The 27,271-nt window shown below is 45.2% G+C and overlaps 1 protein-coding gene across 8 annotated transcripts in view; it reads left to right on the top strand.

Annotated features, from left to right (window-relative positions):
- Positions 1 to 27,271, top strand: part of TMPO (thymopoietin) — a 195,562-nt gene that overhangs the window by 113,836 nt on the left and 54,455 nt on the right. For 4 of the 8 annotated variants that reach the window (XR_003856674.1, XM_029601547.1, XM_029601546.1 and 1 more), the window contains exons 4-7: positions 69 to 166; positions 15,296 to 15,400; positions 15,791 to 15,910; positions 16,006 to 16,101. Coding sequence is in view for 7 of the 8 variants with exons in the window: in XM_029601547.1 (XP_029457407.1) it covers positions 69 to 166; positions 15,296 to 15,400; positions 15,791 to 15,910; positions 16,006 to 16,101 (419 nt within the window). In the remaining variant the exon portion in view is untranslated. The remainder of the gene's footprint in view (positions 1 to 68; positions 167 to 15,295; positions 15,401 to 15,790; positions 15,911 to 16,005; positions 16,102 to 27,271) is intronic. The other 4 variants (XM_029601550.1, XM_029601548.1, XM_029601545.1 and 1 more) reach the window with 3 other exon arrangements.

Raw genomic sequence — 27,271 nt, 5'->3', positions numbered from 1 at the left:
TTTATGGTAAGCAAACTTGCTTTCTAGTAGTAGCTTCTGTAGAGTAATAGCACTAATCTTATTTCTAGAACCTAAGATACACCTCAGGCTTGAGAAGAGAGAACCCCTGAAGAGCAAGTTGAAGACTCCAGTAACACTCAGACAACGAAGATTTGAACAAAATGAGGTATATTTTTAATGTTTGTTATTTTGTTTTCATGTCTTGATTGCTAAGTAGATGGATACATCTCCCATACAACCTAGCCTAATCATGGTCTCATAGATATCTGCTTAATCAACAGGCTTGTCTTCTAGTATATAACGGTTTTTAGCATTTTTCCTAAAGTTTTTCCCATTACCCTTTTTATTTCCCCCCCCCTGCCAAATTCTTGTAGAAATCAAAACTCTTCTCAATTTCCAAATAAATTAGTTGATCATCACAATAATGCTTTATAGCTAGCACAAATAACTGTGACATTAAATTTTTTTGTACAGGGGAAAAATGTAAAGATGGTGTTCTAAATTTGTACTTTGTGTATATAGATCTGCCTTTATTAGAATGACATTTGTATCCAGTCGGTGAGCTTATTCCCATAGCTGATCATTCTGATTCTTTAAAGACAAGCAGGATGCTATCTTTAAAGACACGTAGGATGCCATCCGATGGAGCCCTTCATGGAAAACTTATGTTAGAGTTTGACAGTGCCTCACTGGACATGCCCATGCATGCTGTTATACTATGCGTCTACGTCAGTCCCTTTAGTTTTTCTTTTTCCATGGAGCCTTCCAGTTGTATTTTTGTGCCTCATGCTCCTGTTCTGAGCCTTTGCAGGTTTTTTGTTGGAATCACAAGATCGTTTGTCACAAGGTCCCTTGATTTTGTTCCTCATAGTTTTTTTTCAAGTCTTTTTAAGTTTTCATTTGATTCCCTTTCTCGCGCTGCAGAGTTTTGCCATCTGTGCTTGCCGATTTTCAAGCCACTGCTGACTATTAAGTTTGATTTTTGCCTACCTTTTTGTTTCAGCCAAATATGTCTAGTGAGTTTCAGTGATGCCCCCGATGCACAAGGACTATGTCTATCGTGGTTCCCTGTACATAAGAAACATAAGAAAATGCCATACTGGGTCAGACCAAGGGTCCATCAAGCCCAGCATCCTGTTTCCAACAGTGGCCAATCCAGGCCATAAGAACCTGGCAAGTACCCAAAAACTAAGTCTATTCCATGTAACCATTGCTAATGGCAGTGGCTATTCTCTAAGTGAACTTAATAGCAGGTAATGGACTTCTCCTCCAAGAACTTATCCAATCCTTTTTTAAACACAGCTATACTAACTGCACGAACCACATTCTCTGGCAACAAATTCCAGAGTTTAATTGTGCGTTGAGTAAAAAAGAACTTTTCTCCGATTAGTTTTAAATGTGCCCCATGCTAACTTCATGGAGTGTCCCCTAGTCTTTCTACTATCTGAAAGAGTAAATAACCGATTCACATCTACCCGTTCTAGACCTCTCATGATTTTAAACACCTCTATCATATCCCCCCTCAGTCGTCTCTTCTCCAAGCTGAAAAGTCCTAACCTCTTTAGTCTTTCCTCATAGGGGAGTTGTTCCATTCCCCTTATCATTTTGGTAGCCCTTCTCTGTACCTTCTCCATCGCAATTATATCTTTTTTGAGATGCGGCGACCAGAATTGTACACAGTATTCAAGGTGCGGTCTCACCATGGAGCGATACAGAGGCATTATGACATTTTCCGTTTTATTCATCATTCCTTTTCTAATAATTCCCAACATTCTGTTTGCTTTTTTGACTGCTGCAGCACACTGAACCGACGATTTCAATGTGTTATCCACTATGACACCTAGATCTCTTTCTTGGGTTGTAGCACCTAATATGGAACCCAACATCGTGTAATTATAGCATGGGTTATTTTTCCCTATATGCATCACCTTGCACTTATCCACATTAAATTTCATCTGCCATTTGGATGCCCAATTTTCCAGTCTCACAAGGTCTTCCTGCAATTTATCACAATCTGCTTGTGATTTAACTACTCTGAACAATTTTGTGTCATCTGCAAATTTGATTATCTCACTCATCGTATTTCTTTCCAGATCATTTATAAATATATTGAACAGTAAGGGTCCCAATACAGATCCCTGAGGCACTCCACTGTCCACTCCCTTCCACTGAGAAAATTGTCCATTTAATCCTACTCTCTGTTTCCTGTCTTTTAGCCAGTTTGCAATCCACGAAAGGACATCGCCACCTATCCCATGACTTTTACTTTTCCTAGAAGCCTCTCATGAGGAACTTTGTCAAACGCCTTCTGAAAATCCAAGTATACTATATCTACCGGTTCACCTTTATCCACATGTTTATTAACTCCTTCAAAAAAGTGAAGCAGATTTGTGAGGCAAGACTTGCCCTGGGTAAAGCCATGCTGACTTTGTTCCATTAAACCATGTCTTTCTATATGTTCTGTGATTTTGATGTTTAGAACACTTTCCACTATTTTTCCTGGCACTGAAGTCAGGCTAACTGGTCTGTAGTTTCCCGGATCGCCCCTGGAGCCCTTTTTAAATATTGGGGTTACATTTGCTATCCTCCAGTCTTCAGGTACAATGGATGATTTTAATGATAAGTTACAAATTTTTACTAATAGGTCTGAAATTTCATTTTTTAGTTCCTTCAGAACTCTGGGGTGTATACCATCCGGTCCAGGTGATTTACTACTCTTCAGTTTGTCAATCAGGCCTACCACATCTTCTAGGTTCACCGTGATTTGATTCAGTCCATCTGAATCATTACCCATGAAAATCTTCTCCATTATGGGTACCTCCCCGTACCCGGATCAGTCCAGACAGTGGGTTATGTCCCCCTTCCAGCAGATGGAGTCAGAGCAAAAAACGGAAAGGACGTCCCCCTATAGGCTGGAGCGCCCCCTGTGTCCCTTCAGTATTTTTCTCTGACTCCAGCAGATGGCAGGGGACACCTTCGGCTCCCCAGCATGTCTTTCTACTTTTTACTTTCTTTAATTTAGTATGGAGCAACTTTAAAAAATAATAATAATAATAATAATAAAAAAGAGGAATTTTTCAAACTTTATAGGCACTTCTCCCAGGTCTTTCAGGCTTGCAGGCAGAACCTGATAGGCTCTTTCCTTCTTTGAACTGTCTGCTTTTGGGGGTAAGTGTTACTTTTTCTTTTAATTTTCTTTTTAAAGCACTCACCTGGGTGAATGTTGGTGGCTCCAACCTCTCCCCTCCCCTCCCCCCCCCCCCTGCAGCAGCCAGCCTTGAGAAGCTGTCTTTCCTCAGGCCCTCTTCAGCAGAGAAGTGCCATTCCTCTGCCTTGCTCTTTTTAGTGCAGCTGCTGTTAGTTTCGGGAGAGCAGTCTGTCCCCTCCCATGCCGCACTCAGTAAGTTGTTCAGCCTGTGGGGAGTCGGGCCGACTCTCCCGCAAAGGCTTCTGTGAGGACTGCCTCCCCGGCGGGGAGGGTTCGTCTACCTCTGAGGGCCGTTCTTTTTTGCGTGCTTCTGTGCGCCCGCCCTCGAAGAGGCCTGCTCCGACCCGCTCTGAAGAAGGAGCGGCGGCCATCTTGGATTCTGAGCTGTCGGCTCTGGTGTCTCCCGGGTTGCCGGATGACCTCGTTTCTTCCCCTTCCCTGCCGATTCTGGCGCCGACAAGACCTGCCTCTCATATTATTAGCGAGGGGCAGCTTTCCGGGGTCCCTCCTGTTGCGCCCCCCCACCCCGGGACCATTTTTAGCGCAGTTTATCTTTCTTATGCACAGTGCATACTTAGCAAGTCTCTCTCCGGATCCTACAGCCCCCCCCAGATTCCTAGACTCCAGGGTATGGGAGAGGTCATTGAAATGGCCTTTCGGGATTCTAAGGACAAATATGAAAAAAAAAGTTCTTACCTGCAGTTTTTAGCAGTTTGGTCTGGTTTTTGCCAGTGATGAAGTGGTAGTCCTGAAATTTCGTTGGGTGCTACCCTTGGTTATTTAGTTCTGATAGCATGGGCTTGGGTACAGGTCAATACTGAGTGACTGCAGGTGGCACTCTAGTATATATGGCAGTGCCCAAAGTTCTAATTGTTCTTGGTCTCCACCTGCTGGTAGGGATACACAACCCACTTCTCTGGACTGATCTGTGGTATTACAGGAACGAAAATTAGCAGGTAAGAACTTTTTTTTTCATATTTGTCCTTAGAATCCCGAAAGGCCATTTCAATGATCTTGTACGAGACTTACCCCCATGTTGTCATCCACGTTTAAAATGAAATTAGAAAGGAGAATGTCACTGATTCTAAATGAACTATTGGTTCTGAGGTTAGAGCATAGATTTCATTGACTTTGAGTGCATCTAGCAATCTGCTAATAGAAACGGGCCCAGTTTTAGGAATAAGTAACTGCCTCTGGTGCCACATTTTCATAGGAACTAGAGAATTGCTACTACCATGCTGCTAACCTGGCCTGCCCCCACCATGGTGCAGACTGTCCTGCAAAGTGGCCCAGGCCCTACAGGAACAACTCTTTACAACAAATTCAGTGCTGAGTCTGGAGCTCTTGCATGCTGACAGGCCCCATGGTGCCCTGCCCCTTGCATGGGTTTACATGGTAATAGGAAATCCATGTAAGAGGAAGGGGTGGGGCTGCTTCAGGGCTGTTGGCATGTGAGGGCTCCCAGGCCCTGCATTGAACTTTCTGCAAGGGTTTGCTGCAGGGCAGGAAAGTGAAGGGAATGGTTTAGGGATGTGAATCGTTTTTGAACGATTAAAATTATCGTCAGATAATTTTAAAATCGTCCAAAATCGTTAGAGTGCACGATACAATACAAATGCCCCCGATTTATCGTCAGGGGCATTTGTATTGTATCGTTAAATAGGGCGCGGGAAAACCGGCACACCAAAAAAAACCCTAAAACCCACCCCGAACCTTTAAAACAAATCCCTGACCCTCCCGAACCCCCCCAAAAATGTTTTAAATTACCTGGGGTCCAGTGGGGGGGGGGGGGTCCCGGCGCGATCTCCAGCTCTCTCTGGCCACGGCTGCGTTAAGAGAAATGGCGCCGGTGGCCCTTTGCCCTTATGTGACAGGGCAAAGGTAGCACCGGCGCCATTTTGGTTCCTGGCTCCCGACGTCGCCATACGGTCGCCCGTATGACAGAGTGTGGGCAAAGGTAGCGCCGGCGCCATTTTGAAGATTGGCAATACGGCCCGCATGCAGGAGGTCACTCCCGGACCCCCGCTGGACTTTTGGCAAGTCTTGTGGGGGTCAGGAGGCCCCCCCAAGCTGGCCAAAAGCCCCTGGGGGTCCAGCGGGGGTCCGGGGGCAATCTCCTGCACGCGTGACGTCGGGAGCCAGGAACCAAAATGGCGCCGGCGCTACCTTTGCCCTGTCACATAAGGGCAAAGGGCCACCGGCGCCATTTCTCTTAACGCAGCCGTGGCCAGAGAGAGCTGGAGATCGCGCCGGGACCCCCCCCCCCCCCCCCACTGGACCCCAGGTAATTTAATACATTTTTGGGGGGGTTCGGGAGGGTGGGGGATTTGTTTTAAAGGTTCGGGGTGGGTTTTAGGGTTTTTTTTGGTGTGCCTGTTTTCCCGCCCTCCCCCGATTTACGATTTTTAACGATTTTTTTAAAAAAACACACGCCAATCAGATTTCTCTCCCCCCCCCCCCCAGCCAAAATCGATCGTTGAGACAATCGATCACACGATTCACACCCCTAGAATGGTTAGTCTCTTTGGAGATGAGGTCAAGGAAGTGGTGAATCTCCATTTAAAGCCATTGTTCCATGCTACAACATACACTACACTAATGCATCTGATCTGACTTGAGTATCCCAAAGACGACAAAGTAGTTTCCTAAGGAAGAATTCTATTCATTAAGAGATACCACTAAGAGCTCTCACCCAAGACAGTAGGCTTGAGACATCACACTAAAATAAGAAGAATTTAAAAACTTATGCTGCCACCAAGTCAAAACTAGAGTTGGGGTTTAGACTGGATCCAAGGGAGCTAGCCAGTATTTGTCTCTATTCTGGAAGACCTCCCTGTGGTAGGGATGGAGGCTGAAGATTTTATTTATTTAAAATCTTTCTTGCCCATGCCCTCTAAGGGTCTGTTACATGATAAATTACATAGTTAAAAAAAAAAAAAGGAAACGCCATAATTTAAAAACTGCAACAAAGACAAAAACCAGTTTTGCAGCTGCCAAAAGATATTCTTCATACTTATTAACCTGCATCAACGATAGGTCACCTAATCAGGTAATTCAAATGCTTCCTTGAAAAGGTACTTTTTAAGCACTTCTTTTGTTTCCTTCCTGTTTTGAACCTGGGCGGGGAGAATGTTCCATATTATGGGGCTGGCAATAGAGAAAGCCCTTTCTCATGTCTCTAAGTGTGCCTCTTTTGGGGATAGAACATCCAGTAAGTTCTGATTGGTGGAGCAGAGGGACCACGTGGGGATTAAAATCCTAAGGGCTGCACTGATCCATGGTGTATGTTCATTAGTAAATTATTTATTATGACTACCATTTTATATTTTATGCACCGGTGCATCAGGAGCTAATGAAGTGACTGCAATACTGGGGTCACATGAGCATGAGGGGTCATTCCTGTAAAGATGTGGACAGCTGAATTTTGTATTATCTGAAGGTGCATTGTGTTGACAGGAAGGCCGATGTAAAGAGAATTGTAGTAATCTAAGCCAGTGATTACTAGTGATTTGGATTACGGTATTGAAATCAGGAATAACAAATGTAGGCTCCCCCCCTCTCTTGCACACACATGCCCCCTCTCACAGGCTTCCCTTTTATCTCACCCACAGACATGTCCCCTCACATAGGCTCCCTCTCTTTCTTGCACACACATGTACATGTCCCCTCACACAGGCTCCCCTCTCACAAGTATGCACTCACTCCCACACACAATTCCTCTCATACCCATAACCTCACTCACATAGGTTCTCTCTCTCTCGCCTACACACACACTTCCTGTCTAGCGTCTCACTTCCACTTTAGTCAGTCATCCTACCAGCATACTTCCCTAGGTTTTGCTCATAAAGGTGAATCAGCACTCCATATTTTGGATTGCAAAAGAGCTGTCATCTTCTCCACAGAGCAGATATGAGCCTTTAGAAAATCCATCCAGCATTTTGTGTCTTTTTATCCTACCATAGCAATACATAATACCATTTCCAGTTGGGTAGGAGGCAGCATCATCTTTTTGTTATGCCCAGGCAGGACTGACCTTAGAGGGTGTATATCAGGACCTATCCTGTTTGGGCTACAAAGACATTGGTTGCGCCTAAGGTCTACTTCCCTTTAGGAGATCTTCAAGACTGCAAGATAGAGTTCAGTCCACACATCCATATCATGTTATTATCTGGGGATGCTAAGTTTCAAATGACCATTCTTCTGATATTTTTGAAGAGCAGCGCCCAACTTCCCCTTGGGCTAATGTTTATGATTTCAGGTAGTCTTTAAAGAAAATTAAAAAAGGTGTCGGGCTCTGAACAAAAACCTGTTTTCACGCATTAGAAATTGTCTTCAACAAAAAGGAGAATATGGCATCTCTTAGCTAGGGAGACCCACGTGTGTGACTGGTATGTTTACTTGTCCTTAGAAGTTCAGACACACAAACCTTCCTCTTCCCCTTGGGAGTTCTCTTCTTTCTTTAGGCTTGGCTGAAAAGTAAGCTTGAAAGAAGCAGTGGGGTCACTACACTGTGGGAAGTCTGTCACATGCACCAGAAAATTCTGGAAAGTTCCATCAGTTTGGTGCCCCCCACATAGTCACATAACCACTTGTGTGTCTGAACTGCTGTCTTCAGAGAACACATTTTGCATGTTTGTTTGTTTATTTATTTAAAGTTTTATATACCGTTATTCGAAAACGTCAAAATAACGCCATCATAACGGTTTACAAAATAGGTTATAGGGAAAATGGGGGGGGGGGGGGGGGAACAAGGGTTGTAAAGTATGTAGGTAATTTTCCTTTACTGACAGGCCAGTGCAACATAAACATTCTAAAAATGGGCATTTTTTTGAATGCCTGTTTTCCTAATGTTCATCCATCCACTTCTGGGTGTATGATGCAACATGTTAATGAACTGCCACATTAAATAGGATGTGTTAGAGGAAATTGTGTGTCCCTAGCACGTCCTTGACATTGGGTGCCCAGGAGACGTGGCTGTGTACCGGTTAGGAAAACGGATGCGCAATACGAGTGTCCATTTTATCCTGCAGCAGCTAATTGTCCAGCACATATACACTCACAATATGCATGACCTGGAGAATGTATATTGTTGCTTGTGTTTAGTGCGCTCAGAAATGTCTCTTTTTTTTTTTTTCTTTTTTCTTTTTTTTTCAGGCATGCCTTTTTAAATTTTGCATGGTGCTGCTTTCTTTGGTTACTCCTACTTAATATCGTGGCAATAGTAGGAGGAACCACAGAAAAGTAGTTTTTTTTGTTTTTTTTTTTAAGTTGAGCCCTTGACTTGTGGCAAGACTTTACACCTACTTTGGGGTGGGCGTAAAATTTGATGGGTTTAAAAAGTACACCTTGAGCGCACGGGTAATAGCTAATAGCCTCATCTACATGGCATTTATATGTGATGAGTGCTATTAGGTACACTTTTTTTTGTTTGGACACGCTGATCCCCTGCATCCCACCCCCACCTTGTCCTCCACCCTCTCTGATTTCCCCCTCCCAAGCTCTTACCACTTATATCCCTTTTCTCATGTTAATAGTTAATAGTTAGACATATCTTCACATGTTAAGAGTGAATAAATAGACTCCTTTGATTAATTGCTTTACCTAAAAACACGAAGTTCTCCCACATAATATCTCTGCCTACCCTCTTAGATTTATCTCTGTTAGACATTAAACTATTGAAAAACTTGTTGCTATGTTATGTTACACTGTGAACCGAGGTGATGTTTCTAACGTGCCCCGGTATATAAAAATCCTGTAAATAAATAAATAAATAAAATTGCATCCGGGGTTAGTCTAGCTTGTCTAAAACATGTGTCCAACTGCTCGTTTACCTGTGCACACGGCTGGGTGCACTTTACATCTACTCCAATATGTTTGATTGTATTTCTTTAACGCCTTTCCAAAGGTAATAAAAGGCAGCTTACCGAAAGTGAACCACTTACTCTGTTTTTAAATACATTTTTGTACTTCTATTTGGGTGAGGTTCCATGATTTAAAAAAAATACTTCTCTCAGATCTCAGCAAAATGTTTGCTTTGTAACATATTTCATGTGCATATCTCTGGCATTTATTCTGCTTGTGAAAGTTTTATTTGAAAAAAAAAAATTGATAACTTTTTTTTCCTAACGTGTAGCAGATGGACTCAGGACCAATGGGTATGTGTACTCCTGTTAGCAGCTGGAGACGGATCAGATTTCAATCTGACGTCAGCTCCTAGTACATATACCCCTGCAGGAAGTGCAGCTCTTCAGTATTTTTCGTCTCCATAGCAGTTAGGGACTATCTGCACGCTCTCGCAGCGTTTGAACAAATCCAAAGAAGAAAACCAAAATTTAAAGGGGAGAACCTACCTGAAGACGAGCCCCGCTCTCCTGCGGTGATACCCTCTGGTCCCTCCCCCAGTGGTGATTCCCGAGGTGATTTCCCTGGTCCCTTGGAGGTGAGCCTCGGTCCGGCGGCCGAATTGCGGCGAGGACCTAGCCCCCGATCTCCGGGCGTGGCTGAGAGGCAGTGGGTGCACCCCTCAAGCGCGGCGGTGAAGGTATTGGCCCTCTCCCCCCGCAGCCGGAGACAGCCCAGAACGAAACCGGGAAGTGCTGAAGACAAGGTAAGGTGGAAATCTGCTGTTTGAATCCGGTCTCCGAGGATCGAGGAGGAACACAGGTCACCGATCGGAACCAGTGCCCCACCGGGTTGATCCGCCCTAGCAGGGCCAGGCCCCGGCTATTTCCAAGGGTCTGCCCAAGTGGAGACCCTCCAAGGAGGTCGCCATATTACCCGCATGCTCGCCGTCGCCATCTTGGCCCTATTCGCCGCGCCGTTCGATCGGAGCGCACAAATCGAGCTACGCGCACATAAAACCTTGTGCGCATAAGTTGCACGCACAGAGCCGGGCGCATATCTACAGCTAGGCACATATCTGCGCGCACATCTCAGGCGCACTGGAGCACACAAGAGCTTATGCATCCACAGACATGGCACCTCAGAAACAGGAATAAAAGCTCAAGGCCTCTGCCCTGCATGCCACATCAGAGCCGCACAGAGCGAGGAGGCTGACGCCCTGTGCACACACTGTGAGGAGGCCCTTGGAGATCCAGGTCAGAGCCAGTCCCACCCAGGGCCCAGTGCTAGCTCCTCAGGGGGTACCCCGGACCTAGCAGACCCCAGTAGGTCCCCCCCACAGACGGGGACCCCCAGAGAACCTGTGCCCCTCAACTTAAACCCAGTGTCTGTATCTTGGGTGGTTATTCAAGGGGATTCACGCCTTTGTCAAGATGCAAACACATGCTCCACCGGCGGACCCTCATGCCCCAGGACCCTCTAGGCCTAGGCACAGGCTCCCACCACCCAGAAGCCCCGCCTACGGGGACACGGATTTCTCCGAAGAGGAAGTTGAGCCCATGGAGGAGGGGGAACTTCCCTCGGGGACAGAGCCACACCGAACCATGAGACGCTTCTTCACAAAGGACGAGCTCAAGGACCTCGTATCCCAATGTCTAACGGAACTCGCTATCCCGGGCCAAGGCACCTCGGGGGAACCTAGAACGAACCCCCTGCTGGAGGGCCTTTGACAGACGTCTCGCCATTTTCCTCTCTTACAGGCGGCACAACAGCTAATTGACCTGGAATGGAATGCCCCGGAGTCCACATTCAAAGGGGGATGAGCCTTGTCAGCCATGTACCCCCTTGGACCCAGCGACCAAGGAGCTTCTGGCATGCCCTAGAGTGGACGCCATAGTCTGCGCGGTCGCCAAGCGCACTATCATCCCAGTGGAGGGAGGAGCGGCGCTCAAGGATGTACATGACCGGTGCCTGGAAGCCATCCTAAAACAGTCATTTGAAGTTGCAGCCATGTCACTGCAGATTGCGGCCTGCTGCACCGTGGTGACACGTGCCTGCCTATCACAAGCCAGGAACAACACTCCGGGAGAAGACATGGAACCAGCAGTATCATTCCTCACTGACGCTGCCTCCGATCTAGTGCGCACAGCAGCTAGAGGAGTGTCGTCCGCAGTGGCGGCCAGGAGACAACTCTGGCTTCGAAGTTGGTCAGCTGACGCCTCTTCCAAGACGCGCCTCACGAGGATGCCCTTCAAAGGATCCCTCCTGTTCGGCAGCGAATTAGAGAAACTGGCCAACAAATGGGGCGACTCCCCATTACCACACCTGCCGGAAGACAAGATGAAGAGAAACCAGCGTCCCTTCCACAAGTCCGCCAGGGGCAGAAGCTCGCAGCGCTTCAGCCCTTACAAGAGCAACTATCAAGCACCCCATCCTACAGGCAGGAACCAGTCCTTTCGGACCAAGCACAACAAGAGAGGAGCCAGCTTGGGGACAGGCCCCAGCCGTGCCCCACAATGAGAATCAGCCGACCCATCCAAGGGAAGAAGCCATAGGGGGCAGGCTAGCCCTATTCTACCGCAGATGGGTCGAGATAACTTCGGACAAGTGGGTCCTAGCCATCATCCAGGAGGGGTACTACCTGGATTTCCTTCGAACCCCTCCAGACAGGTTCGTGGAATCCCCCTGCCACCACCTCCTCAAGAGGACGGCAGTGGAAGCTACTCTTTTCAGACTTCTGGCCCTCGAGGCCATAACCCTGGTGCCTACACAGGAAATGAATACTGGACATAACTCCATCTACTTCGTCGTACCCAAGAAAGAGGGTACATTCAGACCTATCCTGGACCTCAAGTTGGTCAACCGCCACCTAAGGATCCCCCGCTTCCGCATGGAAACCCTACTATCCGTCATACGCGCAATACAACCAGGAGAGTTCCTCACATCCCTGGATCTTTCGGAGGCCTACTTACACATCCCAATTCATCAGGAGCACCAGCGCTACCAACGCTTCAAGGTCCTAGATAGTCACTATCAGTTCCGGGCACTACCCTTCGGGTTAGCCACAGCACCCCGGACATTCACCAAGGTAATAGTAGTGGTGGCGGCAACACTGAGGAAGGAAGGAATCCTCGTTCACCCTTACCTAGACGATTGGCTGATCAGGGTAAAGTCACCGGAGGAAAGCCACCAAGCGACCAGCAGAGTGATAATGCTACTGGAAAGCCTAGGATGGGTGGTCAACACAAACAAAAGCTCCCTACAGCCCTCACAGTCGCTGGAATACCTAGGAGTCTGATTCGACACCAAGGCAGAAAAGGTCAGCTTGACCCCCACAAGGAGATCAAAACTGCGGAACCCGCTGCAGACCCTGCTGAGCATTCCTCGTCCCACAGCATGGGACTACCTACAAGTCCTCGGACTGATGGCATCCACACTGGAAGTGGTGCCATGGGCACGAGCCCATATGAGGCCCCTACAACGCTCACTTCTATCGTGGTGGAGCCCACGGTCCCAGAACTACACCATACGCCTACCACTCCCGGGCAGAATCCGGACCCAGCTATGGTGGAGGCTGCAGACCAGCCACATGAGCCGGGGATCAAGACTATCCTCCCCAACCTGGACCCTGCTCACCACAGATGCCAGTCTACACGGATGGGGAGCCCACTGCGAAGAGTTAACTGCCCAAGGACGGTGGAACGCAGAAGAGGCGGGATGGAACATCAACCACCTAGAAGCATGGGCAGTCAGACTAGCCTGCCTGACTCCGTGACAAAGCAGTCAGGGTGATGTCGGACAACGCCACGACTGTGGCCTACATCAACTGACAGGGCGGGACCAGAAGCCAACAGGTGTCCCTAGAAATAGACCTCCTGATGGCGTGGGCGGAAGCAAACCTCCAGGAGATCTCCGCCGGCCACATCGCCGGGAAAGACAACATCACGGCAGACTTCCTCAGCAGGGAAAGTCTAAACCCAGGAGAATGGAAGCTGTCGTCCACAGCCTTCCAGATGATAGTGAATCGGTGAGGGACCCCAGACATGGATCTTCTAGCAAACAGATCCAGCGCTCAAGTACCCAGATACTTCAGCCGCAGGCGAGATCCGCAGTCCCAGAGGATCGATGCTCTGGTACAGACCTGGCCACTGGGGACTCTGCTATACGCCTTCCCGCCGTGGCCCTTGCTGGGAGCAATCATACACAAGATACAGCGACACAGGGGTCTAGTTCTTCTGGTGGCTCCAAATTGGCCAAGAAGACCCTGGTACGCAGACATGAGAAGACTACTGGCAGGGAATCCACTACCCCTGCCCCCACACAGAGACCTACTACAACAAGGTCCGATCCTTCATGAGGACCCAGCTCAATTCTCTCTTGCGGTCTGGCCATTGAGAGGGCCCGCCTGAGAAAGAGCGGATACTCGGGGGCGGTAATAGATACTCTCCTCCGAGCACGCAAGTTCTCCACATCTCTAACGTACATAAAGATCTGGAGAGTTTTTGAGGCCTGGTGCGAAGACCACAATGTGAAAGCCACGCTCCTCCAATGTCCCCGTTATCCTGGAATTCTTACAGAATGGACTACAGAAGGTTCTGTCCCTCAACTCCATCAAGGTACAAGTGGCAGCATTGTCATGCTACGGCTTCAGGAGCGAGGGCAACAGCATAATCTCACACCCAGATGTATCACGCTTCCGGAAAGGAGTCAAACACATCCGCCCACCACTAAAGTGGCCAGTACCTCTATGGAACCTCAACCTCGTCCTGGAGTTCCTAGCGGAATCCGCCTTCAGACCCCTCCAAGGCCTGTCCCTCCATCTGTTAACCTTAAAGACGGTGTTCTTGCTGGCCATGTGTTCGGCCCGCCGCACCTCGGAACTACAAGAACTGTCCTGTCGTGAGCCGTTCTTCAGACTCACCCCGGGGTCTATCCAACTAAGCACAGTGCCCTCATTCCTTCCCAAAGTGGTCTCACACTTCCACCTTAACCAAACCATCTCACTACCAACGATGGATGGCTTGAAGAATAAGGAAGAAGCCTGTAGTCTACGCCATCTCAACATCGGCAGACTCCTATCCAGATACCTGGAAATGGCGGAACCAGTACGAAAGACGGACCAACTTTTCGTCCTTCACAGTGGAAAGAGGCAAGGAGAAGTGGCCTCGCGGGCAACCATTGCCCGCTGGATCAAAGAAGTCATCAAGGCGGCCTACGTAGAAGCTGGAAAACCCCCACTCCTACAGGTCAAGGCCCATTCTACCAGAGCCCAGGTGGTATCCTGGGCAGAAACTAGAATGTTGTCACCTGCCGAGATCTGCAGGGCGGCAACGTGGTCCTCCATCCATACCTTCTCCAGATTCTATCGTCTGGATGTGCAGGCTCAGGAGGACATGGCATTTGCAAGGGCAATTCTAAATGGACCACAGGCAGCCTCCCACCCGGTTCGGGAGTAGCTTTTATACATCCCATTGGTCCTGAGTCCATCTTCTACACGCTAGGAAGTGGAGAAATTACTTACCTGTTAATTTCGTTGTCCTTAGTGTAGACAGATGGACTCAGCATCCCACCCTTGGCTGCCATTATACATGGTTTTTTGTCAATGAATCAAGGGTAAGCCATGTTTTCATCTACCTAAGACATCCACCCTGCCGGGTGTCGACGCTTTCCGGTTGAGTACACTGGCGGTCTCCAGCTATAGTCAATCAACCAGTTCAAGTTAATCAAGTTTATCATGATTTAAACGTTCTAACAAGTTATTTAAGTTAATCATATTAAGTTAATCAATCAGTCAGTGTCACATATATCCACAATGCTTTTCGAGGAGAATACTGAAGAGCTGCACTTCCTGCAGGGGTATATGTACTAGGAGCTGACGTCAGATTGAAATCTGATCAGTCTCAAACTGCTAACAGGAGTATACTATACCCATTGGTCCTGAGTCCATCTGTCTGCACTAAGGAAAACGAAATTATCAGGTAAGTAATTTCTCCATTCCTTTCCAATTTAGTGACATTAGGCATTCCCTTGGTACTGCTATTGCATATTAATAGTACCAATGAAGATTTTAATCTTGCTTTTAAGTCATTTTTGCATTCACATGTAGTATGTTTTAAGCTGCATCAAAACTTAACCTTAATATGGTGAAGAGATTAAGTTGTAATGTTTAGTATTAAAAAAAAAAAAGGTATCCAAACTTGATCATAACAATCTACAGATATACAGCAGGCTTACTTTTTTATTTAGACAGAAGATGCAGATGTGATACCAGAACTAAATATCAAACGGAGTAACAGATCACCCCCAAAGACATTTGTCCAAGATGAACCTGTATGGGTCGGCGATGACATTGTAAATTATTGCATGCTATTTCAATACAATTTTTTTCTTTCACTAAAAATGTTAATTTGAACTTATATGGAAATTATTACTAACTGGACATGGGGATTTTCACTTCAGTCTATTATCCATGTGCAAAGTATTGAGCCTCGTATCAAAGTCTAATGTTTAAAAATAGAGATATTTAAAGGGTTTTAATGTTTCAATGCACAAATGCTAGCTTTGTTTTTCTACTAATAGCATGTGAAATGTCAATGCACTACTTTGGGAATAGAGCATTTGAAAGAGAGAATACCTGATAAACCTTTCTTTTCATGCATGGCTCTGCTTTTGGACATGGGTATATGGGTTTCGTTGTGCATTTTGGCCTTTTATTTGCTGATGTGTTTGATACTCAAATAGAAGTATGCTGAAGCTACTGTTACTGAGGCTGATTGGACAAGCGGATTTTCACGAAGTGGACCTCTTCGGGTGATTACTAGGGAGTCTACAAAAGTATCAAGACAAGCACCAAGGAAAAGGGTGACGAGGCTTACTGAACTTTAGAAATGGCTATTTTTGTCATTGGCAGGGTCATGGTTACTATTGTATTTATTTGTTTGTTTTTTGACTAACAGGTGGGGACAACAGAACAGTTGCCTTTTGATGATGCAGTAATTTCAGAGTGTACTCCCATAGCTGAAACTGTAATGACTTCGAGCAACCAAACTCTAGTAAATATATTTAATAAGTTATGCAAGTGCTGGCTTTTTGTAATTTTACCATGAAGTTCAACTAAAAAGGTTTGGAATTTACTAAAGCATATTTGGAATTTCTTTATTTTATCAAAACATTAATTAAATATTAGATGATGAGGGTGCTTTAATTTTCCTTAGCTGCTCACAATCGGGGTGAGCAAACTGGTGCCTTGAACAGTTCTGAAGGGGGGGGGGGGGGGGAGATAAAAATGGCTATGTGGTCAAGTCTCTGTGCCATGGAGGAAGAGAGCTGCCAGAACATTGTGATATTGTAAGCATGCCATGGCTTAGCCATGCATCTCTTTGAGTGGGCCAGGAAGAGGAGTTGTTTCTGCTGTGGTGGGCTCAGGCAGGGAGTCACTTTGTGGTAGATGATCTGCCACTCAGACCTCAGCCCAGGAGGAGTTCCTGCTGCTGCTGCTGCTAGGTCCCCTAACCAAGAAGAGAGAGCACAGCTGTTACTAATTGGGGGTGAGAGTGCGAATGGTGAGAGAGGGCAGGGGAATGGACAAAGAAGCCAAGAGAGAATGAGGAGAGGGGGGAGGAGGTGTGGAAGGGCAAATAAAGGCAAAAAGCATAAAGTTTAAAAAAAAAAAAATGAGCAGACTAAGAATAAAAAGGAAAATTAAGTTGGGCTGGATAGGATGGAGTTTTTCTCAGCTCTTAAAATATTTTGGCTGGCACCTAATTTTTGGGTTGTGTGTTTTGTTTTGTTTTTTTGGCTTTTCTGTTTTTGATTTTTATTTTTTTTATTTTCTGGCTCTTACCATTGTGGTGTGTGGCCTGGGTGTAGTATGAAACATGTCTTTCTTTTTGGCTGGTGGGCTGTATCTCTGTGTATGTGATGTATTCTGTCTGCCTGTGTCCCTTTGTGTCTGGGTAAGATGTTTTTGCCTGTATTTGTCCAAGTATGTTGTTTGCTGTGGTGTTAGTCTTTTTTTCTGATTACATGTGGTATGTCTGTTTCTGTGCCTATCTGGGTGTTTCTTTCTCTCTGTTAGTATCTATGTCTAGGTATCTTTGTCTTTCTGTTTGTCTGGGTGGGGGATAACTCTGTGTTTGGGTGTCTAGAGTGTGCGGTTTCTGTGAGGTATGTTTCATCCCTATGTCTGTCTAAGTATGGGGTGTATGCCTCTCTGTGCCTGTGTGTGTGTGTGTGTGTGTGAACTTCTTTCAGCAACTTGAAAAGAAATAAAATGGGGGCTTTGAGCCACTGGTTGGTAGTGTGGTTGCCTGGGGAGTATCATGCATGTGGTTATATGTGTGTACAATTGTGCTCATAAGCTTACATACCCCTGGCAGAATTTGTAAGATATGTAGCATTTTAAGAAAACATGAGTAATTAGGTAAGACACATGTCAGTTTAATTTGAAACACATTAAAAATAACAATCTTATGCATCATAGAATAGCACAATCATTAAACAAACCATAACAGTAAAGGAAATAATAAAATGGACCTGTTCAGAAGTTTACAAATCCTTAATGAAAAAGAAAACATTTCCTGATAATGTGCCCTGCTGTTATCAGGTTGGGCGCTTCCTTCTGGCTTTATTTTCCTTGTAAATGCGTTATTAAACATAAAGGGGTCAAATATGTCTTTTTTTTGATCCATCCCAGCTTAATATTTTTCTAAACGATAAAATAAGACAGGATTCACCCACCATTATGATCAGCTCTTAATTATTGTGCCCAGACGTTAAAATTTAGATAGTTCTGCACTTTAGTGTGGTTGAGTCTTTTTCCTATATTTTTTGTAATTAAAATCTTTGCTTCTCATATTTACTAGTGGAATACCCATTAAAATTGGTGGTCTAACAGGGTATTATTGAGATCTTAGTATTTATTTGTATGTTTTTCTTATATTTGTTTGGTCTCTTTATACCATTTCTTGTCAAGTTGTTCAACTTATTAACTGATTTAAAATGATAGTTTAAAAAAAAAGTTTACAAATCCTTGAATGTTTGGGATGATAATATACACTCACAGGTTGAGATGGCAATGAAGGGTAGGTATGATTCCTCCACCTGCAAACCCTGTGGGAGAATGTCGCCCAGAGCAGTGAAATTAAAATATGAGCTGCTGCCTTTGTCCAGCAAAGAAGGCTCCCCAAAATGACCAGTACTACACAGGTCAAAGTTGAGAAGGCACAGATTCATGTTCCTTCTCCAAGGAGAAGCAGGATGGTAGTCCTCACACATGAGTGACATCATCAGATGGAGCCCCGACATGGAAAACTTATGTCACAGTTTATAGATATTTGACTTGCCACACTGGTCATGCCCAGCATGCTTTATTACCACGCATCCACGCCTGGTCCCTCTTTGATCGCTTTTTCCGTGGAGCTGTTGGTGGGCGGTTGCCGGTTTTGGAAATCTTTCCATTTTTCACTTCCCCTTGCCTGCATTGAATGCAGAGTCCCTCTCAGTCCTCCCCATAGTGTTCCTAGTCAAGGTTTTCAATTTTTATCGGTAAGTTTCCTTTGTGATAGATTTCTCTCCTCCCCCCCCCCCCCCCCCCCCCCCCCGCCCGACAGCGGTGCTTTGGTACCCACCGCCATTGATTTTTTTACCTTGCTTCCCATTTATTTTGCCCCATCATAGCCACATCTGGTTTCCATTTCATCATTGTCCTCTGTTTCCTGAGGACCTTGTCCATCGCGGACCCCCATTGATGTATGTCCTCTGCCTGGGGGCATCACATGCACACAGATGACCCCCAAAGAGACCTAGTCTTCGGCAGAATAAGATGGAACAACTCTTTGGGTCGGAGAAGATCGAGCTATCGGCATCAAAGGACCTCTGAGTCGCCCCGATGGACACTGAGCCATCTACATCGGCTGGACAGTTGGTGCCATCGGCTGATAGGAACCCCGGAGACCAACCACTGTCTGGCTCCTCCAGGCTAAGGACACCAGGTTCTTTGTCATTGGCCTAGGCACCAGAGGAAGACCGTGGAAAGCACTGATGGAAGCTGAAGAAGCATCAGTCCCCATAGATGCATGGGGATGCGCCAGCTCTCATGCTGTGATGACCCCGCAGCAAGGAGCACCAGTCATCCATCGGTGCTGGGGGTCTAAGACTGTCTCTCTTCTTTCCTCCCAGTCAGTTTTGGCATCGGCAATTTTTGAGGAGGAGTTTGAGTGGCGAGTCCAACTGGTGGGCAATGCAGGGTATAACTGAAACCCTGGCGGAATTACATTGGTTACCTATTGAACATAGAATTAAATACAAAACCTTATGTACCATACACAAACTAATACATGATGAGAAATCGGACTGGCTAAACACAGCATTACGAGTACATGTCCCACACAGAAACCTTCGATCAGCAAATAAAGCACTTTTAACCATTCCTTCAGTAAAAACGGCAAGACTTACCCAAGTGAGAGAAAGGGCCTTATCACTAGCAGGCCCCATACTTTGGAACACAATGCCTCTAGAGATCAGATTACAAAGAGATCTCAAAACATTTAAGAAAAGTTTGAAAACATGGCTTTTTAAACAAGCATTTTATAAAGCGATGGGAGAATAGAAAATATACAGGAATAGGCAGAAGAACACCGGCGCACAGCACTTAGGAATACACAGTAGAGTGGTCTACAAACTCTACACCACTATAAACATAATTGTAACACTATGAATAAATGAATTTTACCCGTGAACAGTACCTTACTGGTACATTTGGTCATGACCTACTTCACTGAACAATTGATTGTCTTTAATGATATATTGTAACCGAACCTTTAACGGCACTTGTTAGAATGTACTACTGTACGCCCTCACTTACACTAATTTATGTGCCTACATGTAAACTGTTGCGATGGTATATAACTTAGCGACTGTATAGAAAAGATTTTAATTTCCTTGAGGAGAAGTCCATAAACTGCTATTAATCAATAGAGTAGCCACTGCTTATTGCCAGCATCAGTAGCATGAGATCTATATTGGTTTGAGTCATATTTAAACAACAGATATTTCCAAGTACAAATCAAGAATACACTTTCAGACAAAGTCAAACCCGCTAACAGGTGTCCCACAAGGATCAGCCCTGTCTGCAACACTCTTTAATATTTACTTACTACCAATCTGTCACCTAGCAGGACTAGGAATCATACACTACATATACGCAGACGACATACAACTACTGTTACCCATTGTAAACACCATTGAAGAAACAATGAAACTAGCCAATATGTATCTTGAAATAATCAAACAGCTCCTAAACCAGATGGAACTGGTAATAAACATCGACAAAACTGAATTCTTACACCTCGAAAGAAAAAACATACACCCTATACAACCTATAATAGCAATCAAAAATAATCCAGCCGTGGTAGATCAACAAAAGTACGGAATCTAGGGGTAATAATTGACCCTGAGCTAAGCATGAAACAGCACATCTCACAGAAATTAAAGGAAGGATATGTTAAACTAATGACCCTGAGAAGACTTAAACCCCTGTTAACACTAAACAATTTTCGCACAGTTCTACAGGCAATGATTTTCGCAAGCACAGACTATTGTAACTCCATGCTTCTAGGGCTACCTCAATCTACTCTAAGGCCGCTACAAATACTAAAGAATTCCGCTGCTAGAATTTTAACCGGCAAAAAAAAAGTGACCACATTACAGGAACGCTTGCCGAACTACACTGGCTCCCAATTGAACAGAGAATACAATACAAAGCTCTATGCATAATTCACAAGCTAATCCACGATGAAAAAGCCGACTGGCTTAACACAGCACTGCGCGTACATGTTCCGCACAGAAACCTGAGATCTGCTAATAAGGCTCTACTAACTATCCCCTCTGTTAAATCAGCATGCCTCACTCAAGTAAGGGAAAGAGCACCGTCACTGGCTGGTCCTGTGCTTTGGAACACCATGCCACTCAAAATAGGCTGCAGAGAAATTTGAAAATATTCAAATCTAACCTGAAAACCTGGCTCTTTAAACAAGCTTTTTATAAAGAGAAAAACAGTGGATTGATAACGAAACACTGAGCAAACAGTTATTGTTTTTAACCAACAAATGCATTGTAATGTTAAATCTGAACCGCTGAACAACTTCCTAACAAACAGGATAAGCTCAAACACATAGTGTATTGTACTAAAATGTTACCGTATTATGATGGCACATGCTTAAATGTGTACTCTATACCACTCATATTTTTCTTTATCATGCCTTTCTGTACACCATTGTGATGGTCATCTAACTTAACGACGGTATAGAAGAGTTTTTTTAAATTAAATCAAACTATTTAATATTTGGATACTTGCCAGGTACTTGTGACTTGGATTGGCCACTGTTGGAGACAGGATACTGAGCTTGATGGACCCTTGGTCTGACCCATTATGGCATATCTTATGTTCTTATGTAATGAAGAAAATAGACACAGATAGGGTACAAGTTTGTGTTGGTGCTCAGACAAAACAAAGACAGAGGCTTACAAGGCAAAATCTGTGTGGGAATTCCTGCACATGCTCAGTACAGCAAAGGTCTATGAGCTTAAAGAGAAGGATCCATTCGGTGCCATCGAATGACATCACCCATGTGTCATGGCTAATTCAGCCCTGCTTGTCGACAGAGAAAGCAGTCTACATGAGGGAAAAAAAAGTAAATTGAAGCTATTATTGAAATAGATTTTGAAGAACGTTTTGGCCAAATACAGATTCACTGCAGGAGTGTTGATCTAAGCAATAGTGTTTTATGAAGGTGTGAATGGATGTCTGTGTAGCAGCCTTAAAAATGTCCTGAGTAGATGCTATTTGTATTTGGGCTACAGAAACTACTACGATGGCTCTTTCTTGGTATACTTTTACTTTTTGTGTTAAGTTGATCTCTGCTTTTGAAAAGCAGACTGGAAATCCTTTTTTGCTTATATCAGTGGTCCCCAACCTTGTCCTGGGGGCCCACCAGCTAGTTGGGATTTCAGGATATCCACAATGAATACGCATGAGAAAATTTGCATCACTGAAAACCCGACTGGCTGATGGGCCCCCAGGACAGGGTTGGGGACCACTGGCTTATAGCAAAATAAATCAACAACCTTCTGATAAGTTTTGTTTTCTTCATAGAACATAGCAATGCTCTTCTGTAATCTAATGTATTAAGTGTTTCTTCTGCTGAGGAAGAAAGTCAGTAGGTTAATCGATTGGTATAAATGGAAATGAGATACCACATTTGGTAAGAATCTTGCGTGTGTCCTGAACATGACTGTTTGGAGCACTAAGAGGAACGGATCACTTTACTGGTAGCTGGAAAGAATGAGTAAATACTGCTTGGAGAAATTTTTAAAACTTAAAAGTACTGGGGAGAAGTAAACTATTGAGGTATATTATTTAGTGTGTTCGTGTGTTTTGTTTTAAATAGATAGTCACAAAGGCAGGCAACAAACAGAAGTTTGTGTGTTTGTTTTTCCCAACTCTCTCATCCCTCTCCATCCTTTAATTTATAGGCAGCTGTCACTTTCACACTTAAAAAAAATAAAAAATAAATAAATAAATCTGCCTTTTAACTTAAACTCAGAAATTTCCCACACCTTATCAAGAATTTGATCATTCCCTTGTAAGTCATTACCAGATATATAGTGAATACAATAATAGATTTAAAGGCATTCCTACTCCCATAGCAATATCAAACTTAACTAGGAACTGAACAAATTTAAGATGAAGGCAGCAGTCCATTAGCAAGAGGGGAGCCTTCCAGTCTTGCATAGAGTGTCACGTGTGTAACCTTTTATCCACCGGTGAGAAATTGTACATGTGCATCTGATGTAAAGAGCTCAGATCTCTGGAGGCTAGAGCAGCAGATCTGGAGGAGCTGAGGCAGACAGAGGTATATAGATGAGACCTTCAGGGACATAGTAGCCAAGTCCCAATTCCAGTCTGGCAGCCCTGGTGCTGCCTTAGAGGACGAAGGTCTCATGATCGGAGATCATCAACCTGGTGCAACAGGAAATGATCCTGTAGCAAGGACCTGCTCTCCAGGTGGTGCATTGTCCTCTCGCATAGAGGATGTGTCCCAGGGCTACTACCCAGGAGGGAAGGGTTAGGCTGGCCATCATAGTTGGTGATTCAATTATTAGGAATGTAGACTGCTGGGTAGCTGGTGGGCATAAGGATCACCTGGTAACATGCCTACCTGGTGGTGGATCTCGCGCATCACCTAGATAGGATTTTAGATAGTGCTGGAGAGGAGCTGGCTGTCGTGGTACATGTGGGCACCAATGACATAGGAAAATATGGGAGGGAGATTCTGGAAGCCAAATTTTAGGCTATTAGGTAGGAAGCTGAAATCCATAACCTCCAGGGTAGCATTCTCTGACATGCTCCGTGTTCCACGCACAGGTCCCCAGAGGCAGGAGAGCTCTGGAGTCTTAATACGTGGATGAGACTATGGTGCAAGGAAGAGGGATTCAGTTTTGTAAGGAACTGGGGAACCTTTTGGAAAGGGGGAGTCCTTTTCTGAAGGGATGGGCTCCAGCTTAACCAGGGTGGAACCAGGCTGCTGGTGCTATCTTTTAAAAGGAGATAAAGCAGCTTTTAAACTAGAACAAAGGGGAAAGCAGACAGTCTCTCAGCAGCGCATGGTTCGGAGGGAGGAATTTTCAAAGGATACTAATGAAGCATTAGAGTTAGGGCATCCCAACAGAGAAGTTCTAATATTAAGAAAAGTAGTCCAAGTGTCTATAATTAAAAACTAAACTGAGCTAAAAGATTCCAATTTATCCCTGTCAACTGAAAACTAGAATGTAAATACAAACAAAAAACACACTTTGAAATGTTTGTATATTAATGCCAAAGTCTAAGTATTAAGAGTGTATAGCAGTGAATGACTACATAGACTTAATTGGCATCTAGAGACATGATGGACAGAGCAGTGGCGTAGCCACGGGTGGGCCTGGGTGGGCAGCTGCCCACCCAATTTAGACCCAGGCCCACCCAACTGACACCGGAACTGCAAGGCTGTCGCGGGATCCCATCCCCGCGACAGTGAAGAGGAGAACCCACGCCTCGCGCGCCATCACGGCACACGTGGGGAAGCGGTCCTACAACCATATGGCCAACCGATCTTCCTGTTGGGGGGGGGGGGGGGAGGAGAGCGGAAGCGCCGCGCACAGTTTCCGCTTCCTCCCCCCAGAGCAGGAAGATCAGCTGGCCTCTCCTGCAGCCACTGGCCTCCTGCTATCTTCGGGCTGTATGGCCGACCGATCTTCCTGTTGGGGGGGTGGAAGAAGAGCGGAAGCGCCGCGCACAGCTTCCGCTTCCCCCCCCAGCAGGAAGATCGGTCGGCCGTATGGCTCGAAGATAGCAGGAGGCCAGTGGCTGCAGGAGAGGCCAGCTGATCTTCCTGCTCTGGGGGGAGGAAGCGGAAGCTGTGCGCGGCGCTTCCGCTCTTCTTCCCCCCCCAACAGGAAGACCGGTCGGCCATACGGCCCGAAGATAGCAGGAGGCCAGTGGCTGCAGGAGAGGCAGCTGATCTTCCTGCTCTGGGGGGAGGAAGCGGAAGCTGTGCACGGCGCTTCCGCTCTCCTCCCCCCCCCCCCCCCCCCCCCCCGCAAACAGGAAGATCGGTCGGCCATACGGCCCGAAGATAGCAGGAGGCCAGCTGATCTTCCTGCTCTGGGGGGAGGAAGCGGAAACTGTGCACAGGCTTGAATGTGTATGTGAGGATGTGAATGGGAGCCTTGTGTGTGTGTGGGTGAAAATCGGACCCTGGGTGTGTATGGGAGTGAGAATGGAGTCTTGAATGTGTGTGGGTGATAATGGAAGCTTGAATATGTGGGTGAGGATGGAAGCTTGAATATGTGGGTGAGGTTGGAAGCTTGAATGTGTGTATATATGGGTGAGGATGGAAGCTTGAATGTGTGTATATATGGGTGAGAATGGGAGCCTGGGTTTGTGTGTGTGTGTGTGGGTGAGAATGGAAGCTTGAATATGTGGGTGAGAATGGAAGCTTGAATATGTGGGTGAGGATGGAAGCTTGAATGTGTATATATATATGGGTGAGAATGGGAGCCTGGGTTTGTGTGTGTGGGTGAGAATGGAAGCTTGAATATGTGGGTAAGAATGGGTGCTTGAAAGTGTGTATGTGTGGGTGAGAATGGGACCTTAAATGTGTGTATGTGTGGGTGAGAATGGGTTTGTGTGTGTGGATGAGAATGGGTGCCTGGATGTGCGTCTGTGTGTGCATAAGAATATAAGCCTGGGGAGGGGTGAGAAAGTGAGAGCTTGTATGTGTGTCTGCAGAGAATGTGAGCTGTGGGGGGGGGGGGGGGAGCATATGAGAGTTAGAGCCTGAGTGTGTGAGGGAGTCTGTGAGAGAAAGCATTTATGTATATATGTGTGTGTGTGTGTGTGGAAGGGAAGAAGACAGTAGTAGAAAAGACACTGAAGAGGAATTAGGAAATGAGCGACAAGGGAAAAAATGGGAAAGAGAGACCAGGACCAACTGATTAGAAAAATACAAAGATCAGACAACAAAGGTAAAAAAAAATATATGTATATATATATAGAGAGAGAGAGAGAGAGATGTTAGCAATTTAAATATGTCATCTTTGGGAATGTGCATTCTTATATTTTGTATTTTGCTCTTTCTTAAGTATTCCACTGTTCAGACATTTTAGTTTCTCAGGCTTTCTATTTTGGCTTTATCTATATGTTTCTGTTTCTAATTTATAGTCTCTTATTTCTATATTAGGTAAGGGTCGGTCTCAGTTTTGCCTGTTTGTGACAGAAATGAGTATTTCTAGCATATAGTTTCTCTGTAGTAGTAGTAGTCCAGCCTGTTCTGTTATTCCCGTAGGTGATGTATTAATGTTCTAGGGCCTGGTGTAGTATTTGCATTGCTGCTTTTTCATAAGGTTGCTGTTTGAATCCTGAGAGTCAGTGCTGTGATTGTTTGGCAAGGTTCCAGATGCCTCTTTCTTTGCAAGAGTTTGTTACTTCACAAAATAGCAGTGGAGGGTTATTTTTTGCTGAGATTACACCAGAATTTGAATTTTTTTTTTCATGTTACTTGTAATGTGAATTGCCGCAGCTTTGCGCTGCACCTGTTCTGATGATTAATTATATTTTATTGTATTTATGAAGATTTCTGGGTTTCGCAAAGATGGTTCATGAAAGAATACATTAATTTTTGTTTTATTATATGATTGGATTTGATTGTTTTCTATGCTTGAAATAATTGAAGTAAATTATTTTAAAGTTTCATACATGACACATAATGGCTGTTGCAAACTACTTAGAAAGCCATTCTAGGGTGCAGTATATGGCATTATTTATCAGTAAGAAAACAACTAGTAGACCTGCATGCCTTGTGCCCACCTATGTTAACCTTGTGCCCACCCAAAAAATCAATTCTGGCTACGCCACTGGGACAGAGGATAACCAATGGGATAGTGCTATACTGGGGTACAAATTATATCGCAACGACAGAGAGAAGCACCTTGGTAGCAGGGTGGCACTTTATATCCAAGATGGCATAGAGTCCAACAGGATAAAGATCCTGCAAGAGACTAAATGTACAATTGAATCTTTCTGGATAGAAATCCATTGTATGTTGGGGAAGAGTATCGTGACAGGAGTATACTACCGTCCACCTGGTCGTTAATGGAAAGACAATTTCAGATCAACTTCTTAGAACTGTGAGCGATCACATATACTCAGACAACTTTCATGTGTCTTCTCCAAAGGAGGAGCATTCTCATTCAAACCGACAGTCATGTTCTACGTGAATAAACAGGATAGTCAGGGTCATGGACTCTTTGCTAGGAGGCAATAAAGATATGGGAATGGGCATGCAAACATCAACTGTCCTATAAGCCACCTACCTTGAAGGATCTCCAACATGTTAGTAAATAGTCTCAGCAAAGTTTTTTGAGCACATGAATGGTCCCTGCTACAATGAACTGCTGACAGATTGTTTAGTCTGTGGGGATTTCTGGCAATCGACTTCACGTCTGATGAAAACAGAAAAGTGGAAAAATTGTGCTCGGTTCTGCCCAGCAAACTCTGGTTTGCTCAGGATGCTTTTCTGCTAAACTGGAATGTGGATGTCATGTACACATTTCCACCGATCCCACTGATAGCCAGAACGGTGCAAAAAGTGTCTAATTCTCATTTTTGCAGCATTGCCCAGACAA

Source organism: Rhinatrema bivittatum, chromosome 4 (genome assembly GCF_901001135.1).
Source record: "Rhinatrema bivittatum chromosome 4, aRhiBiv1.1, whole genome shotgun sequence".
Classification (NCBI taxonomy): domain Eukaryota; kingdom Metazoa; phylum Chordata; class Amphibia; order Gymnophiona; family Rhinatrematidae; genus Rhinatrema; species Rhinatrema bivittatum.
This window is presented reverse-complemented; position numbering and strand designations above follow the sequence as displayed.